The 18,925-nt window shown below is 44.7% G+C and overlaps 1 protein-coding gene across 2 annotated transcripts in view; it reads left to right on the top strand.

The window, feature by feature from the left end:
• USP20 (ubiquitin specific peptidase 20) overlaps window positions 1-18,925 on the top strand; it is a 118,766-nt gene that overhangs the window by 64,915 nt on the left and 34,926 nt on the right. For both annotated transcript variants that reach the window (XM_077478205.1, XM_077478210.1), the window contains exons 9-16: window positions 2,658-2,736; window positions 2,834-3,185; window positions 3,575-3,712; window positions 4,429-4,541; window positions 7,523-7,695; window positions 9,883-9,977; window positions 12,163-12,196; window positions 12,288-12,333. In XM_077478205.1, coding sequence (XP_077334331.1) covers window positions 2,658-2,736; window positions 2,834-3,185; window positions 3,575-3,712; window positions 4,429-4,541; window positions 7,523-7,695; window positions 9,883-9,977; window positions 12,163-12,196; window positions 12,288-12,333 — 1,030 coding nt within the window. The remainder of the gene's footprint in view (window positions 1-2,657; window positions 2,737-2,833; window positions 3,186-3,574; window positions 3,713-4,428; window positions 4,542-7,522; window positions 7,696-9,882; window positions 9,978-12,162; window positions 12,197-12,287; window positions 12,334-18,925) is intronic.

Below are 18,925 nucleotides of genomic sequence, written 5' to 3' on the forward strand. Positions count from 1 at the left end.
AACTGATTGATCATTCAGAGCCCATAAGCAGGCATGATTGATGTGTCTTTGAGAGTTTCTGTGAATTCAGTTTCTGGTACTAACATTACTAGAGTACTAAGTACAGGTAGAGAGATGTCCAGCAATAGTCCCTGCTAGTTGTATTCAAAAAGCTTTTTTCCATTGTTTGTTAGAGCAACAAGGTGGTGGAGCTCTATATGCTGGTATGGATTGGTATCTCAATTAGGTGTAGAAGCTTTGTACAGGTAGCTCTTTGGTGCACCATGGCCATTGCTGGACCTTTGAAGTAAAGTCTTGAGGTTTATAGATGTGGGAATACCAAACAATTGTTTTAATCCAAAAAGAGTTTATTGGTCACAAAGTTCATTTAGAAAAGCCAGCATAGTTCAGGGGTTGGGAGATCCCTTCACAAGAGTTGAGAAAACACTTTTAAAACTGAAAAAATATCTGAACATGAATTTGAATTATATGAAATAGGTTATTGGAGAAATATGCAGCCTACTTTAGTCACTGCTTGCATGTACCTACCATACTATATTTCCAATAACTTTTTATAGACTGAGAAATAGTATGTTGCTCTTTCCTCTGTAAATTACAAGGCATTTGTTCTTGGCTGGCCTGTAGATGAGTTCTCCACCCAGCAAATCTGTATGTGCACTAATTTTTCTGAGGAACCTAAATGCTCTATTGGAAATCAGAACTGATGTACTGGAGCCACTAGGTGCCTGTAGATAAAGTATGTGGTGCTTTGAGATGAAAGCATGACATAACTTTTTCTTTATTAGTGCTAAAAGAGTATTCAGTTCTTTCAAGAAGGTGGCAGGAACCTGGTTGCCACCCCTGCTGAATTTACTTTGAAGGTGTAGGTTCTGAGGCTGTCATTCTTATCCTTTCTTCCCCATTTGTCCAATTTGTGCAAGTCAGTTGTCCAAACAATTTATCTGCTTCCTGTTTGCTCCTGTTAAGAGGTTCCCCAAATAATAAATGAAGAATAAAGATGACAGCCGTGCACCTTTAAGTACAATTCCACAACGAAAAACAAATCCCTTCACTCCACCACATGAAAAAAAGGGAAGGAGGTGATTGGGAACAACATACTTGGGACTTTCTTTTTATATCCTACACTTCTCCTTTAAACATATATACTCACCTATATGGCAACAGCAATGATTTAATGGTGCAACTGACCCCTGCCAGCTGTAAGTCTGAGAACTGAGCAATAACATGAAAGTGGAGGGAGATTTCTGCAGCATAATTGGCAACTACATAATCACAGTATATATAAAATCCATATGCAAAGTGGTTGGAGGGAAGCTTCAGAATGGCAAAGATGTTTTTATTAAAAATGATGTGAGCAGACTGCAGTTCCTCTTTAAGTTCCTGATATTTGACATTTAGCATGCTGTCGGCTGAATCTGGTTCCCAGAATTGCAGAAATAAGTGACTTTGGCCATACTAATCTTTTAAAATGTACCAAATAGAGATAACATACACCTAAAAATAATAATAATAATAATTATGTAAAAGTTAAAAGTCCACACAAGTATAAAGTGACCATCAATCAATGAGTACTTTAAGCAACTATCATGAATGGTGAACTGGAGCGCCACCTTTTCACACCAGTGTATATGGGTTTTTGGATTCTTATGAAGGTGATTCTCTTGGAGTTATGATTGTAAATCAACGGACACATTTGAGGCTATAGAGATATACTATTTATTTGGGGATTAACCGTCTGTGGGGAAAGGAACAGCACTCTTTGACCACATTGTGGTTGTTTTTCTTGATCTGTTGGGTGTGATTTTGTAAGACCCTTCTACCCTCATTTCTTGCTCTATTTTCCCCTCTCCAAGAGGCCATATGGAAGGTTACATCTAAATGATTTTATGATATTGTGGTGTTAAAGACCATATTGAGGCCCCTGAGATAGATTTTATGCATATGTAAGTTTTTTTGGTGCAGATCCCGAGCAAGCAAGCAGATCGCAAAACACGTTGATCTAGGACTCCAAGAATCTACGAACTATAGATACTGTGGGATGGCTTTATACTTGTGTGGACTTGTCCCTTTTTACTTTTGTAATAAATTATTATCGTATTCTTTATGGGCGTGTTATCTTTATTTTGTACATTTAAAGTTCCAAATGTTTTACTCTCCATCTCCTCCTTCGTCCATTTCTCATGTGGTGGAGTGAGGGGACATATGATTATAATCTGAATAAGTTATGGTATCAATAGTTGGATATGGACGCATTTGTTGATTATATCTTGCATATATATCACCATATATCTTGCACTCTAACTATTCTCTTTTTGATGGAGAAAAATAGGCCCACAGAAGAGTATTACTGTGCTCAACTATGTGTTGAGTCAGCATTACAAAGCTCCTCCATCAATCTTCTCCTCTCACTGCTGCAGCCTGTCTAGGTGTCAGAGGATTCTTTACTGAGGACAAGTGAGGCCAGCAAGGGGTGGTGTTTGCTAGAGGACCATTGAAGCTCTGGCTCTCCACAGTAGAGAAGCAAAGGTGTAATTGTATGGGGCTGGTGAGGGTCACCTGACATCCATGCAATGGCAAATATGAAGTGCAATACTGTTTTTGGTGAACATTGCTCATGATAAATTTTCTTTAATTTCTAACTAACTGTGCACACTTAGTCCTAGCTATGTGGTGCCTTCAAGTCTGTACCATGGGATAAAGCTGATTAACCCATTGTTCCGTGGATATGCCCAGCAGGTAAGTAACCAAATTGTGGTATCTCAGATAGAGATATATTTATCGAGACTAAGATGGAACACAGTCGTTCATCTGCTTGCTATTCTGGACTTTCCAGGACACTCAGGAGTTTCTCCGATGTCTGATGGACCAGTTACATGAAGAGCTGAAGGAACCCCTACCCAATGAAAGTCAAGAGCAAGACGAAGAGGAAAGGGAACTAGAGCGGGAGCCGGAACGTGGCATTGCAGATGATGACTCCATGACATGTGACTCTGGAGTGGAATCAGGTGACAGGGATGGAGGTGAAGGCTCTCTGGCTGAGATGGAGCTGTTGATACGGGAAGAAGCAGGGCGATCAATCTCAGAGAAGGAAAAACTGAAGGAAAGAAGCCTTTCATACTGCCACCGCAGAACCAGCTCCGAGCAGGCGGATGAGGATGCTGACGTGGACACGGCAATGATACCTGGTAAGACATGCCTGAAACAAGGCTTCTTCGTTGTTCACAAATGTGGAGTATTAGGCACTGCATAAAGAGACCCTGTAATTTTTAAAATAAAATAAAATCTTTAAGTGCCCAAACCTGTAGCCTCCAAAACTTTCACTGTGATGGACAGCCTCAGTAGGAAGGGAGGCAAATACCATCACTTTGAGGCAGTGATGAAACTTTGCCCTGTTGTAGGTTTGGGCTGTTGTTAGTAAATGCAGGCACCTCTATGGTACTTTATACTTAAAAAAGGCACCATATATTCCACATTCTAATTGTAGTTTAGTAATACTAGAAGTAAAAAAAATGTAATTGAATAAAAGAAGGTACAGACAATTTTAACTTCTCCATTTCTTTTCCTATCAATTTAGAGCCTGACAATGAGGCCTACATGAATTGCTCCTCTCGCCCCTGCAGCCCTCACCCTGCTGAAAAACACCCTAAACTCTCCAGCAGTCCCCCCCGTTCCAGCCCCTTGCGTTCGGCACACTCTTATGTCTTAAAGAAAGGTAAGCATGATTAACAAGGTCCATAAATTGGGATAAATGATTCATTCATAAAGTGGGCTTGCATGAAAATGTAAGACCTGCTAATTTCCTTCTGCTTGATAAAATCTAAAACAAAAATAAAAGATTAAAAGGAATAAAGACAAAAAAACCTTTGACCCTAGCTTCCATTCGTTTTCTGTAGGTGCCGGTGACATCACTGTGCCTCACCGCTGCCTTTTGCAAAAGTTGAGTACTGGAAGTCTAGCAAGAATACCCTCTGGCAGGAGCATATCCTTCCTCTGGAAGTATTTTCCAGATTTTTTAATTAAGGCTGGATTCACATGGGCCAAAAACCAAGTGAAAACAGTCAGTTCGGCAGGACCCAGCTGACTTTCGTTCCATATGAACAGACTAGGTTGAAAAAAATAAATTCCTCTGTGTACCCAGCATAACAGTAGAAATATGAGCCAGGCAGGGAGTACATGTTTTCAGTTGGTTGGTCGAGTCATAGACCTGCATTGTGAGAAGGAACAGTAAAGCACAACTGGAGTCAGTGGAACACTGAAATTCAGACAGAAGTGCCTGCTTTTTTAAGGATCAGATATGGCCGCCACCATGTACCTACTGTATGGAATTACAAGTTATACATAGAAACACATTGAACTTTATACATTGGAAAGGCTGTGGATAGCCTTTATTAGTTGAAATGGTTTAACTTTCTTACTTTGCTTTTATAGCACATGTTTTGAGTGGAGGAAAGCGCAAGTCTGAGATCAAATACCGCAGTGTCATCTCTGATATCTTCGATGGGTCCATTCTAAGCCTGGTCCAGTGTCTCACCTGTGACAGGGTATGTGACCTGCACCTGCTCACTCAACGATCAACCTCCCCTTCAGCATTCAGAAAGTGTACATTTGGCACATGAAGCGTGCCGAGTCTCATAACTTTCATAAAATAGCTCATCTAAGGGCCAGTTCATACCACATGCAGTCCAGTGCATTTTTTTTCTACATCAAAATGCATGGATAGCAGGTTATATGGTTTTCAATGGAAAAGGTCACACCAGTGCAGTCAGTTCAAGTGCATTCCAGTTCCAGAAAAAAAAAGTAGAACATGCTGCATCTTTTCTGTACTGGAAAACATATGTCCTTATTAAGAGCCAGTTCACACCACATGCAGTCCAGTGCTTTTTTTTTTTCTGCATTAGGGCCAGTTCACAGCATAGAAACGCAGTCCGGATGCATTCCAGATGCTCGTTTTTGATGCAGTCCAGTGCATTTTTCCCCCCTTTTTTTTTCTTAACCTAAATAAGCACATGTGTGTCCCAGTACATTCCAGTGCAGGGGAAATGCAGCATGTTCTACTTTTTTTTTCTTTCTGGAGCTGCAAGCACTGGTGTGAACTATGCCATTGAAAACCATAACACCTACTTTGCCTGCGTTTTTGATGCAGAAAAAAAAAATGCACTGGACTGCATGTGGTGTGAACTGGCCCTGAAAGCGCACGGAAAGTAGGTTATATGGTTTTCAATCACATAGTTCACACCAGTGTTTGCAGTTCCATTGCGTTCCAGTTCTAGAAAAAAAAGTAGAACATGCTGCATTTTTTCTGCACTGGTCTGTATTGCAATCTTGTAAGAAAAAGAAAGGGGGGGGGGGGAATGCACTGGACTGCGTCAAAAACGCACATTCAGAAAAGCATCTGGAACGCATCCGGACTGCGTTTCTATGGTGTGAACTGGCGGTTAAGATGGAGAATAAAGAGGGGTAAGAAAATTCACTGGAACACATCAAAATGCACCAAAAACACACTGGAACGTGTAAAAAATGCATCTGGACTGCGTTTCTATGGTGTGAACTGGCCGTAACAGATTTTATAAGTTTCCCTTTATCCATCTAGAACATGTCGGTCTTCTTTATGCATGGTTGACCTTTAATGCACGCATGTCTATGCAGGGCAAAGCAACAGGTTTGCATTAATGCCCCCTCCCTTTCTTTATCAGGCAACACATTATTGTCTCTCCTCCACCCCCCACCTTTACCAGAAGTGATCAAATATGTCTAAATAACAAGCCACATGTGACTCACTTATTTCTCCTATGTAACAATACTGGTGCTTGGTAATTGGCCATGGGAGTTGGAGGACAGTCTTAGCCCTATGTAGGCTTAGAGTGATGCAAAACTTACACAAGGCCCCCTGTACTCACTTTTGGTGACTGAACAGAGTGGCAGTGCTTCTAGGAAAGGTGGCATTAAAGGGAATCTGTTGCTTGTCCTACAATTATTTGGAACTAACAGAAGCAATTAAAAGGATTGTTCACCTTTACAAAAAAACTGCCTTTGCAGGTAAGGGATGTTTATAGATTAAAGCCTCATACACACGATCAGATTTTCGGACGACCATTCGTGCGTTTTTGTTGCATGCTAGTCTCATGTCGAAAGTGAAGAGGTTACTCACCATACAAAAATTTTCGTACAACAGAATACAACTTCAGAAGTGACGAAATGTGTTGAATAGTTTTGTATGTATTCTTTTGTTTTGGAGCATGCCTAGTCTTGTTCTAACAATTTTTATTGACTGAAACCTGTACTAGTTAAATGAAAATCGGACGTTGAGTCCACATCCGACAAAAATTTTATAGTCTGCACATCCAGATTTTGTAGGATGAAAAATCGTAAACGGCTGTTGAAAGCACCATACTAACGATCCGATAATCAGCAGATCGTTCGTCGGATGAAAATTTTACTTCCGATTTTCATATCGTGTGTGTGGGCCTTTAAACAAACTGTGCAGCTCTGACTAAAGCTGAATAATGCCCTTGCTGTATGTGTAGGCCATTTACATTTTATAAAGCTAGATAGGCAGGGGCACACGGGCGCCGCCCCCCCTCCTGTCCATTCAGGACCCCGGCGCATGCATTCCAATGTGGAGGGGCTGCTTTTTTGAAGCACTAATTAGTGCCAGAGGCTCTAATAAACTTCAATATAGGGTGAAAGAAGGAACCCTTATCGGGGGATGTAAGGGACTTTGTGGGTGCTATTCATATACTCATCAACAACAATTTCTCTAAAAATACATTTATTTATTTTTTAAACTATTTCACATGAAAAGAAGGTATATAGTGATATATTTCTTACAAAAATACCACACTTTTGTTCTACATGTTTCGCCTTACGGCTTCCTCATGAACATGCGTGAATATTATCTAGTGAGTAAATATTCAAAATAGGCTGGGCTATATTGGAGAGGTTATATAATTCTCTCATTCATGGAGAGGTTATATAGTTCTTGCATTCATGTACACTGAATGAAAATGATGGATTCACTAAGGCCGGCCATACACGGTGGGCTCGGGTGCCCCCCCCCCCCAAAAAAAAACCAGCCGCCACTGCTGACAGGAATACTTCCAGGACGTTGCTGAGTATTCCCAGGTTTTGTTAAGTGAGGCCTAGTCATCACTGCTCACCTCCACCATCACAGGAGTGAGCTTTTTCTCTGATACAAACCCCCTTACATACTCCTTCTCTCCCCTGATGTAGTAGCTCGAAGCTCAGCGTTTGAGAGCTCACTCCGATGATGGTGGAGGTGAGCAGGGATGACTAGGCCTCACTTAGTAACATCCTGGGAGTATTCCAGTCAGGCTTCATAAGGTATGTAAATGGCCCACACCTATAACAAGGGCTTTATTCAACTTTAGTCAGAGCTGCACAGTTTGTTTTTATCTACAGATACCCCTTATCTGCATAGGTAGTTTTGTGTTAAAGGTGAGCTATTTCTTTAATATAAAGTACATTCTAAATAATTTTAAAGTGTGTGTATATTTTTGATCAGGTGTCCACCACCATCGAAACCTTTCAGGACCTGTCTTTACCTATCCCAGGAAAGGAAGATCTGGCAAAGCTTCATTCCACCATTCATCAAAGTGCTGTCTCTAAAGCTGGCCCCTATGGAGATGGCTACAACTCTCAAGGGTGGCTGGGCTTCCTTATGGACTACATCCGCAGGTATCTTTACCTAATGCTTCTCACAGATCAGTGCTTTGACACATACTGTGCTGTCCAACTGAAAATAAAAATGCTCCACTGGACTACACACTCAACCTGCCCAGAAACTGTAACTTTATCTTGGCACTGTGCAATCATGTTGTTTAAGGATGAGCTCAGGCGTGTTTGCACGCACTCCATGTGCAGAGCCTGCCAGGAAGTCGGTGCAGCGCTGCGCTAATCACAGGCAGTGAGACATTGCCCCGATGTGCGACTGTAGATATTGGGAAATGTCTCACTGCCTGTGATTAGCGCAGCGATGCGCCGACTCCTGGCGGCCTCAGCACATGGAGTATGCAAACACGCCTGAGCTCATCCCTACTGTTGTTCTGGGAAGACCTGATCCTGAAACTGTGTAGGTCATGGATTTCCAACAAGTCCTTCTAGAAATATACATGCTCCAGACTACCTGTGTCTAATTATACATACCCCAGGCAAAACACTAAAAAACATTCACCTCCTCTGAGTCACAGGGCTGTAGTTTCCTGGTGGCATTGTGTGTATGGTATCAACGCTCAGAAAGAAAAGTGACTCAAAATGACTGGTAAGATTGGTTAGGTTTCATAGCCAGTCTATAATCTCTGCTTGCTTTGACTGCAACAGATCATGGAGAGGTTATATAATTCTTGCATTCATGTACACTGAATGAAAATGATGGCTTTACTAAGGCCAGCCTTAGATGGTGCAAATTTCTTTCCTGCAAACACGGGTTGCAGCAAAGTAATTGCCATGATCCCCCATCAACACAGACAGTGCTGACAGGGGAAACCCTCCAGCCAAGCAATTGTCTGCTCCCAGCTTGGGGATGGGGGAAGCTGTCCCCAACAGTGATTATTGCTAGTGGCTATAGCAGTCGCTAGCGATAATTTAAAGTGAATCCAGCAGGCTGGTTGTACTTAATTAATCAATCAACTTGGTACAATTCAGGCTGCCCACACACGGGGGTTGATTTACTAAAACTGGAAAGTATAAAATCTGGTTCGGCTGTGCATGGTAGCCAATCAGCTTCTAAGTTCAGCTTTTTCAGTTAAGCTTTAACAATAAAACCTGGAAGCCGATTGGTTACTGTGCACAGATGTACCAGATCTCTAGTTTAAGTGAATAACCCTACAGAACTAGCTGAAATTCAAACCATCTATGGCCGGCCTAAGCAGTTTTTTTGAGTTCACTTGGAGGAAAGTGTTAACCAAAAGCAACCAATCCTGTACAAATCCATCTTTTTTTTCCAGGCTACATTTAACTTTGAGACTGTGTTCACACTGCCGCTAGGAGCGGCGGACAGAAAGGGTCCGGTGCGTCCCTGTTCACTGTTTGAGGCCCGATTTCAGTCTAAGTTTTTGTCTGAATTCGGACCGGAAACGGACCAAAAGATGCACAGGACTCCTGTGCAATTCGCACCAGAGCCACTCCAGAGATGTGTGCACTGGTGCCATAGAGAGAGAGCTGGTCACAATCTCCTGACCTTTGAATTGGATGTGGTGAAACCTCCGCATCCAATTCGCAATAGTGTGAAACCAGCCTGAAGCTTTCACACTAAAGGCGTTTTTCAGGCGTTTTAGCACTAAAAATAGCACCTGTAAAGCACCTGAAAATCGCCTCCCATGCCACCCAAGTGCTTTCACACTGGGACGGTGCACTTGCGGGACGTTACAAAAAGTCCTACAAACAGCATCTTTGGGGCAGTTTGGGAGCGGTGTATACAGCGCTCCTAAACCACCCCTGCCCATTGGAATGCAACACGGGCGGTTTTAACCCTTTCTCCAGCCACTAGCGGGCAAAAAGCACTGCTAAAACTACGGTAAATCTCCGCTAAAACAAGCGTCTCTTTAACGCTAATGCAGCATTGCCCCAGTGTGAAAACCTAATGCTCCAGTTAAAAATGTACTGCTTCAGCAGTTGAAATACCCAATTTTTTACCCTTTAACAATTTTTACCTCCCAATCTTGCAAAAACAAAGCATCTATAATGCAACACAGTTCCTGACACCCTCATATAATGTGTCTTTACCTGCCTGCTAAAATACATTATAGTCATTTAGTTCATCACTTACTGCTTCAGAGCAGGAAAAGTCCTATTGCATCATGGAAGCTGACCAGTGAGTGGATAGTTTTGTATGACTTAACTTGGTTCTTGGATCTCTTTCTACAGATTTGTAGTCTCCTGCATTCCAACCTGGTTCTGGGGCCCAGTAGTCACATTGGAGGACTGTCTAGCTGCTTTCTTTGCTGCTGATGAATTAAAAGGTAAGATGCAGGTTTTATTATTAGTAAATATACTATATGATATCTTGGCAGTCTATTGTTCTCCAGCCTCTGTAGAACAGTATACTTGGGGTAGAAGGTGCAATTGAATAAAAGCCGCATGTATGTGGCTCAGGCAAAGCTCCTTCTTTTGTTCCCTTTGTGATATGAACTTTTACTTCAATACTTTAACTTGCTGACCTGGAACAAATATGCAGTTGTGGACATCTAATTTTTCTTAGCTGCATATTTGTTCTGGCTCTGTGGCTTAAAGTAATTAAGCTATAACAGCCAGGCGACTTGCATCTTTAGTAAGAATTTATCAACTGTAGACTCTGTATTTCTCCCATGACAGGTTTATTTTAAAGCTGAGCTTTAGTCAAGTAGATATTCAGTTGAATCACAAGTATGGGAGTTGTTTTACCTGCAAACAGATTTGTATTTCTGTCTGTCCAGTCCTGATATGTAAACGGCCCTGCCAACTAGCAGAGCCAGGTTGTTGACCCGATTCCATTCTGCAATTAACCACTTTCTGACTGCACTGTATCAAAATGATGGCTACAGTGCAGTTGGCCAGTTCGGGGAGGGTGTCGTATGACAACCTCCCGTTTTTCGGGTGGCGGTGCTCTCTGTGATTGCTGTGTCCTCCAAACACAGCCCATCACAGATCAGGGTAAAGAGGCAATCAACGGCTCTTTACCATGTGATCAGCTGTATCCAATCAAAATGTAAACACACTTGCCATTTATCGGCATTCCTTTCCTCACGCTGTCACAGCGAGAGAATAGGAGAGAGCTGGTAACCGCTTAGTCTGAAGGGGGACATCTGCACTGCTATTCAGGGCACTGACCATCCGCTTCCTAATTATCAGTGCAGCTTTAACAGTGCCGCCTATTAGTGCAGCGCATAGTAGGTGGTTTTCTGGTTCGGTTCCTGGTTCCTTCAATCTCTCCCTGCAGTGTTATAGCCTCCAGAGGCAACCATCACTTCTCCCCAGCCCATGGCCAAGGCGGGGAGTCGGACTTCCCTCGCATAAGCTTAATGGGGGAGTCCCGCAAATTATTATTTTTATTTTCTTAAAGTCAGCAGCTACAAATACTGCAGCTGCTGACTTTTAAAATAAGGACACTCACCTGTCCCAGGGTCCAGTGATGTCAACACCCTAGGCCAAACCTTCCCTTGGTCCTCGGATGCTGCCATCGCCATCTTCGGTATGGGAATCAGGAAATGAAGCCTTGTGGCTTCACTTCCCAGTTCCCTACTGCGCATGCGTGAGTCGCGCAGCGCAATGAGAATGGTCTGCGCTGTCTCTGGGACCCGTATGTGTCCCAGCAGACAGCGTGGCGGGACAGGAAGAGGCATAGACTCCCGTGGGAGTCCATGCCCGGGAGTGGGTGCAAATACCTGTCTTAGACATGAAAGGTGCCAAATGTGACACCAAAGGGGGGGAGGGTTCCAAAAAGCGGAAAAGACCCAAAAGAAAGCTCTTTGTGTGAAAAAAATTGATATAAATTTAATTTGGGTACAATGTTGCATGACCGCGCAAATGTCATTCAAAATGTGACCATGCTGAAAGCTCAAAATTGGCCTGGCAAGGGGGTAAAAGTTCCCAGTAGGCAAGTGGCTAAACCAAACAGCCTAGAAACCTCACTGCCCCCAGCCTGTGATTGGACAGTGAAGAAAAGCAGCAGCACAATAATAGCTCATCCTTCTGTTCGCTCTTCTCTGTAAATCTGTCGGAATGTTCCTTGTCAGATCATTTACATGCAGCACAAGTGGCTCATAATGCTGCCTTTACCTCTTTCAGTCTAAGTGCTGCTGTGCAGGTGATTACAAGAGGTGAATACTAATAGTATGAGCTCTGTGGCCTTGTCAATACCTTGTCAGGGCCAGAGCCTTACTTTTAAAAATACAGTTCAGCTTTTAGTGCCGGAGTCCTGAGTTTAATCCCCACTAAGGACAGAGGTTGTACATTCGCCTCCTGTTTCTGTTGGTTTCCATCGGGCGCTCCGATTTACTCCCACAGCCCAAAATGATACTGGTAATGTCACTGGAATTTACACCCTGTGTGCATTAGATACATCTGACATTACCTGAGGAGGCGGGATAGATGTTCTCTGTACTATGTAAATTGCTGAAGATAAAGTGTCAGTGCAAAATGATTACATGTCCCTTTGTCTCCTCCTAGGCGATAATATGTATAGTTGTGAACGCTGTAAAAAGTAAGTGAACCTTCCACTTTGTGTGCTTGTTTAAATCGCTACACCTAAGAAAAACACGATAGATATCTGTTGTATTTTTTATTTCCTGAAGGCTACGAAATGGTGTCAAGTATTGTAAAGTTTTACGACTTCCAGAGGTGAGTGTTGCCCTTCACACCATGTTCTAGATCTCAATGCCATTCACTCCATGTTCTAGATCTCAATGCCCTACACACCATGTTCTAGATCTGTGTCCTTCACACATGTTCTAGTGTTCAGTGGCACAGTGCCCTACACCATGTTCTAAATCTCAATGTCCTTTGCACTACTGTATGTTTTATATCTCATTATAATATATTGTTTCTAGAACTACACAATTATCCCTATGCTTAATGTTGTACAGCGCCTAGAGGCGATTCAGTTCGCATTGTGCGCTATACAAGTATTTCATTCATTTCATTCATTCATGTTTAAAAATATAAATTTAAGACTTCTCCCAGACTTCCCAATTCCATATATTTACCCTGGAACACATCACTATATGGCTGCACTAAAAGTGGTTACACATCAGTAGGGGAGGGTTGCTTTAGGCCTAATTTGTGGATAATAAACACATGAATAAACTGCTTCAAGCTAACCGGGCCTATTATTATCCATTATAGTATTGTTTTGGTTGGATGTTAAGTTGTGTTACATGACCACATTAGCATTGGTTTTATTTTCTGAGCAATCTGGAAGTTTGTCAGGAGTACTGCAAAATCAGGTCACACCAATGTGGTCATATGTAATTTAGTAGTACAGTGGTTGGACAAAATTATGGAAACGAGTATGATATAAGAATTAAATCGTTATGTAATATGGTGTTGGACCGCCTTTGGCATCCAATTCGGCCTGTCTTCTCCTGGGAATTGACAAATATAAGGCCGCGTACACACGGGCGGACTGTTCGCCCAACCTTGTCCGCTGAACAGTGTTTGGGCGGACAGTCCGCTCGTGTGTGGGCTTTCAGCGGACAGTTTCAGCGGACAGTTGGACGGACAAAGTCTTTCGGAAATTCCGAAAAACTGTCCGCTGAAACTGTGTTTGAGCGAACAGTCCGCCCGTGTGTGGGCCTGTCCGCTGTACTTTCGAAATGAGCGGACTGTTCCCGCTCGGAAAGTCCGCCCATTTCGAGCGCGTGTACAGGTAGGCGGGGCCCGCGAAGGAGACGTCGCGGGCTCAGCCGCCTGGAATGGGCTTAAAGGGGAACCCCAACGCCGAAAAAAATCGGCGTGGGGGTTCCCCCAAAGTCCACACCAGACCCTTGTCCGAGCACGCTACCCGGCCGGCCAGGAAAGGGGGGCGAGCGAGCGCGCCCCCCCTCCTGAGCCGTACCAGGCCGCGTGCCCTCAACATGGGGGGGTGCCTTGGGGAAGGGGGGGCCGCGCGGCCCCCCCACCCCAAAGCACCTTGTCCCCATGTTGATGAGGACAAGGGCCTCTTCCCGACAACCCTGGCCGTTGGTTGTCGGGGTCTGCGGGCGGGGGGCTTATCGGAATCCGGGAGCCCCCTTTAAGAAGGGGGCCCCCGGATACCGGCCCCCCACCCTATGTGAATGAGTATGGGGTACAATGTACCCCTACCCATTCACCTGTGAAATAAAGTACAAAAAAAAAACACAACACAGGGAAAAAATATTTTATTGCACAGCTCCGGGGGGTCTTCCGTCTTCGGGGGTCTTCTCGCCGGACTCCTCCGCTATCTGTGTGTAGCTCTTTTACTAGCGGAGGAGTCCGGCTTTCTTCCTCCCCGCCGCCGGCCTCTTCTCCCGACTTCGGGGGTCTTGTCCCCCTCTTCGGTTCTTCTGCCGGGCCACCGCGCCTTCTTGTAGCTCTTTTACAGGCGGTGGCCCGGTCTTCTGTTGCCGCTGCCTTCCGTTCTTCTGTCGTCGCCTTCGGTTCTTCTGCCGGGCCACCGTGCCTTCTTGTAGCTCTTTTACAGGCGGTGGCCCGGTCTTCTGTCGCCGCTGTCGTCGTCGCCGCCGCCGCCTTCCGTTCTTGTTCTTCTTCTTGTTCTTCTTCTTCTTCTCCTGGAGATGTTGACTCGACGAGCTCTCCGGCCGGAATGCCAGAGCCGCGCTGTGCGGTCACTTATATAGTGACAATGGGGCGGTGTCACATGGTATATGTCACATGGGTTGGTCACATGGGTTGATGTCACATGGGGACTATGACATCGTAAGGGGGCGGGGTCACCATGTGACCAACCCATGTGACATATACCATGTGACACCGCCCCATTGTCACTATATAAGTGGCAGCGGAGCGTGTCCCTGGCATTCCGGCCGGAGAGCTCGTCGAGTCAACATCTCCAGGAGAAGAAGAAGAAGAACAAGAAGAAGAACAAGAACGGAAGGCGGCGGCGGCGACGACGACAGCGGCGACAGAAGACCGGGCCACCGCCTGTAAAAGAGCTACAAGAAGGCGCGGTGGCCCGGCAGAAGAACCGAAGGCGGCGACAGAAGAACGGAAGGCAGCGGCGACAGAAGACCGGGCCACCGCCTGTAAAAGAGCTACAAGAAGGCGCGGTGGCCCGGCAGAAGAACCGAAGAGGGGGACAAGACCCCCGAAGTCGGGAGAAGAGGCCGGCGGCGGGGAGGAAGAAAGCCGGACTCCTCCGCTAGTAAAAGAGCTACACACAGATAGCGGAGGAGTCCGGCGAGAAGACCCCCGAAGACGGAAGACCCCCCGGAGCTGTGCAATAAAATATTTTTTCCCTGTGTTGTGTTTTTTTTTGTACTTTATTTCACAGGTGAATGGGTAGGGGTACATTGTACCCCATACTCATTCACATAGGGTGGGGGGCCGGTATCCGGGGGCCCCCTTCTTAAAGGGGGCTCCCGGATTCCGATAAGCCCCCCGCCCGCAGACCCCGACAACCAACGGCCAGGGTTGTCGGGAAGAGGCCCTTGTCCTCATCAACATGGGGACAAGGTGCTTTGGGGTGGGGGGGCCGCGCGGCCCCCCCTTCCCCAAGGCACCCCCCCATGTTGAGGGCACGCGGCCTGGTACGGCTCAGGAGGGGGGGCGCGCTCGCTCGCCCCCCTTTCCTGGCCGGCCGGGTAGCGTGCTCGGACAAGGGTCTGGTGTGGACTTTGGGGGAACCCCCACGCCGATTTTTTTCGGCGTTGGGGTTCCCCTTTAAGCCCATTCCAGGCGGCGGAGCCCGCGACGTCTCCTTCGCGGGCCCCGCCTACCTGTACACGCGCTCGAAATGGGCGGATTTGCCTCCTCCTTACGTGGGCGAGTCCGTTCATTTCAAAAGTTGAGCCAACTGTTTGGCAAACAGTTTGCTGAAACAGTCCGCTCGTGTGTGGGCAAGTCCGCTCATGCAAATTTTGAGCGGACTGTTTGCCGAAACTGTTTGACGAACAAGGTTGGGCAAACAGTCCGCGCGTGTGTACGCGGCCTAAGTCTTGGATGGTGGATAATGGAATCTGATACCACTTTTCATGGAAAGATCTGGGTCACAATCCTGCGCAATGTCCTTTTTGTCTCTTTCGGTCAGTTGACCATGGCGACCGCTCTTATGCTTATCAGACAATGTTTTCCCGGAAACTGTATATTGCGTCATAACCTTTGATATCGACCTTCACGACACTGCAAATAAATCAACTTCAGTCACAGAGGCACCAGCTAAGCAAGCACCAATAATTTCCCCTCTGTGTAACTCAGTAAGCTCTGACATGACTCAGTATTACTAGAAGCGCATGCAGTGAATGACGGAAGTGAGGCTGCCCACCTGTTGGCTACAGTGGGTGTTTCATCTCACAGGGGAAGCAAAAGAATGTTACATCACTTCCACTTTCAACACAAAACATGTCATCACTTTCACACCTTCAAATCATGTAGTGTTTCCATATTTTTGTCCAACCGCTGTATGTTGTTAGAAATAAAAAAAAAAGCCTACAGAGGTTTGTTAGAGAACCTAAGTGCACAAACAGCATCATAAAGGCCAAGGAACACACCAGACAGGTCCGGGATAAAGTTGTGGAAAAGTTTAAAGCAAGGTTAGGTTATTAAAAAAAAAAATATCCCAAGCTTTGAACATCTCACGAAGCACTGTTCAATCCATCATCCGAAAATGGAAAGCGTATGGCACAACTGCAAATCTAAATCCTAATCAAAACAGAAACTACCCAAATTACCCTGATCAAAAGTTTACATACCTCAATTCTTAATACTGTGTATTGCCCCCTGTAACATCATTGACAGCTTGAAGTATGTGGTATTTGTGGATGAGGCTCTTTATCTTCTCAGATGGTAAAGCTGCCCATTCCTCTTGGCAAAAAGCCTCCAGTTCCTGTAAATTCTTGGGCTATCTTGCATGAATTGCACGTTTGAGATCTTCCCAGAGTGGCACTCACCAGAAACTAGAAAAAACTTTGGTTTATACTGGAATAACCATTCCACTTTCATGGGTTTATCTGGCGTTTTTTCCAACTAGGTTGCCACTAGTTAGTCCTCACATCTCCACAATATTCTTGATATCTCATAAGAAGTAAACATTCATCATTGCGCAACATGTCTTTATAAAATGTATTTTAAATCAATAAGGTAAACTTTTATAAAATATATAAAATGTGCACTCACAATCCAGATGCCTTTAGACCGGCACTGAGTCTTTCCAGCAGTGTTTTTTGGGTTAGCTCACGCCAATTCGTCTCCTGGGATCACCCGTGCGTTCCAAGCCTTGATCCGGTATGGGTTAGGACATGAAGTGACATTGGCGATCACCCAGAAGCCTCTATGCATTTTGCATACATGCATCAATCGTTAACGAAGCGGCATGAGCTAACCCAAAAAACACACTGCTGGAAAGACTCAGTGCCGGTCTAAAGGCACCTGGATTGTGAGTGCACATTTTATATCTTTTGTATGTTTACCTCATTGATTTAAAATACATTTTATAAAGACATGTTATGCAGTGATGGATGTTTACTTCTTATGAGATACCAAGACTATTGTGGAGATGTGAGGAGTAACTAGTGTCAACCTAGTTGGAAAAACATCAGATAAACTCAGATAAAGTTGAGTGGTTATCCCAATATAACCCAAAAGCAAAATTTTTATTTTTTTTTCTAGTTTCTGTGCCCATTTCAGAAGATGGTGGTTCACGAAGTGGTGTAAAGACTCCTAAAGTACGGTTGTGAATTTGCGCACATTGAATGTAAATGATTAAATTGTAAAGAGGATTTGTGGGGACTGTTGCTAAAATCCTATGTTCTGGTGTTTATATAGTGAAAAGTATCAATATATACAGTGCAAAATATTATTTATATATGTTTTGATGACTGTATTTGTGCACATTTTGCAGACACCATTTTTGTGGTAAAACATCGTATAAGCACTCTGAGATACTGTGAATTTATAATTATAGGAAATGTAAGTGCGCTGACCCTAATGTAAAGTAGTGAGTATACAGCTTGTATAACAGTGTAAATTTGCTGTCCCCTCAAAATAACTCATACACCCCTAAGTGAAAATGTCCAAATTGGGCCCAAAGTGTCAATATTTTGTGTAGCCACCATTATTTTCCAGCACTGCCTTAACCCTCTTGGGTATGGAGTTCACCAGAGCTTCACAGGTTGCCACTGGAGTCCTCTACCACTCCTCCATGACAACATCACAGAGCTGGTGGATGTTAGAGACCTTGCGCTCCTCCATCTTCCATTTGAGGATGCCCCACAGACGCTCAATAGGGTTTAGGTCTGGAGACATTCTTGGCCAGTCCATCATCTTTATCCTCAGCTTCTTTAGCAAGGCAGTAGTAGTCTTGGAGGTGCGTATGGGGTCGTTATGTTGGAAGGGAGGGGATTATGCTCTGCTTCAGTATGCCACAGTACATGTTGGCACTCATGATTCAATGAACTGTAGCTCCCCAGTGCCAGCAGCACTCATGCAGCCCCAGACCATGACACGCCTACCATCATGCTTGAATGTAGGCGAGACACACTTGTCTTGGCACTCCTCACATGGTTGCCACCACACACCCTTCACACCATCTGAACCTAATAAGTTTATATGGGTCTCATCAGACCATAGGACATGATTCCAGTAATCCATGTCCTTAGTCTGCTTGTCTTCAGCAAACTGTTTGTGGGCTTTCTTGTGCGTCATGTTTAGAAGAGGCGTCCTTCTGGGATGACAGCCATGCAGACCAATTTAATGCAGTGTGCAGTGTATGGTCTGAGCACTGACAGGTTGACCTCCCACCCATTCAACCTCTGCAGCAATGCTGGCATTTCCCAAAGACAACCTCTGGATATGACACTGAGCACGTGCACTCACTTTTTTGGTCGACCTGTTCTGAGTGGAACCTGTCCTATTAAACTACTGTATGGTCTTGGCCACCGTGCTACAGCTCAGTTTCAGGGTCTTGGCAATCTTCTTATAGCCTAGGCCAGAAGTAGGCAACCTTAAAGGGGTGGAGATCTACTTGAACGACATGGGAGACGTCAAAGATCACTGAGCACAATGTCGCCTCCTGACACCTGATTTAAACCTCTAATTGCCAAACTACCTTGTCACAATTGCATGCATTGCACGGCAAACATGGGTTTAAATCAGGTGGTGAGGAGGCAACATTTTGCCCCCTTACCACCTGTCAAACACACTTGGATCGCTTTTCAGAGGAGCAGCAGTGCCTGTTGCACTTGTGATTGTGCCCTTAGTTGCATTCGGCAGTGGCACCCTTAGGGTTCGTTCAAAC

This window comes from Lithobates pipiens, unplaced genomic scaffold (genome assembly GCF_037356315.1).
Source record: "Lithobates pipiens isolate NorthernLeopardFrog02 unplaced genomic scaffold, aLitPip1_a1.2 Scaffold_1, whole genome shotgun sequence".
Lineage (NCBI taxonomy): Eukaryota > Metazoa > Chordata > Amphibia > Anura > Ranidae > Lithobates > Lithobates pipiens.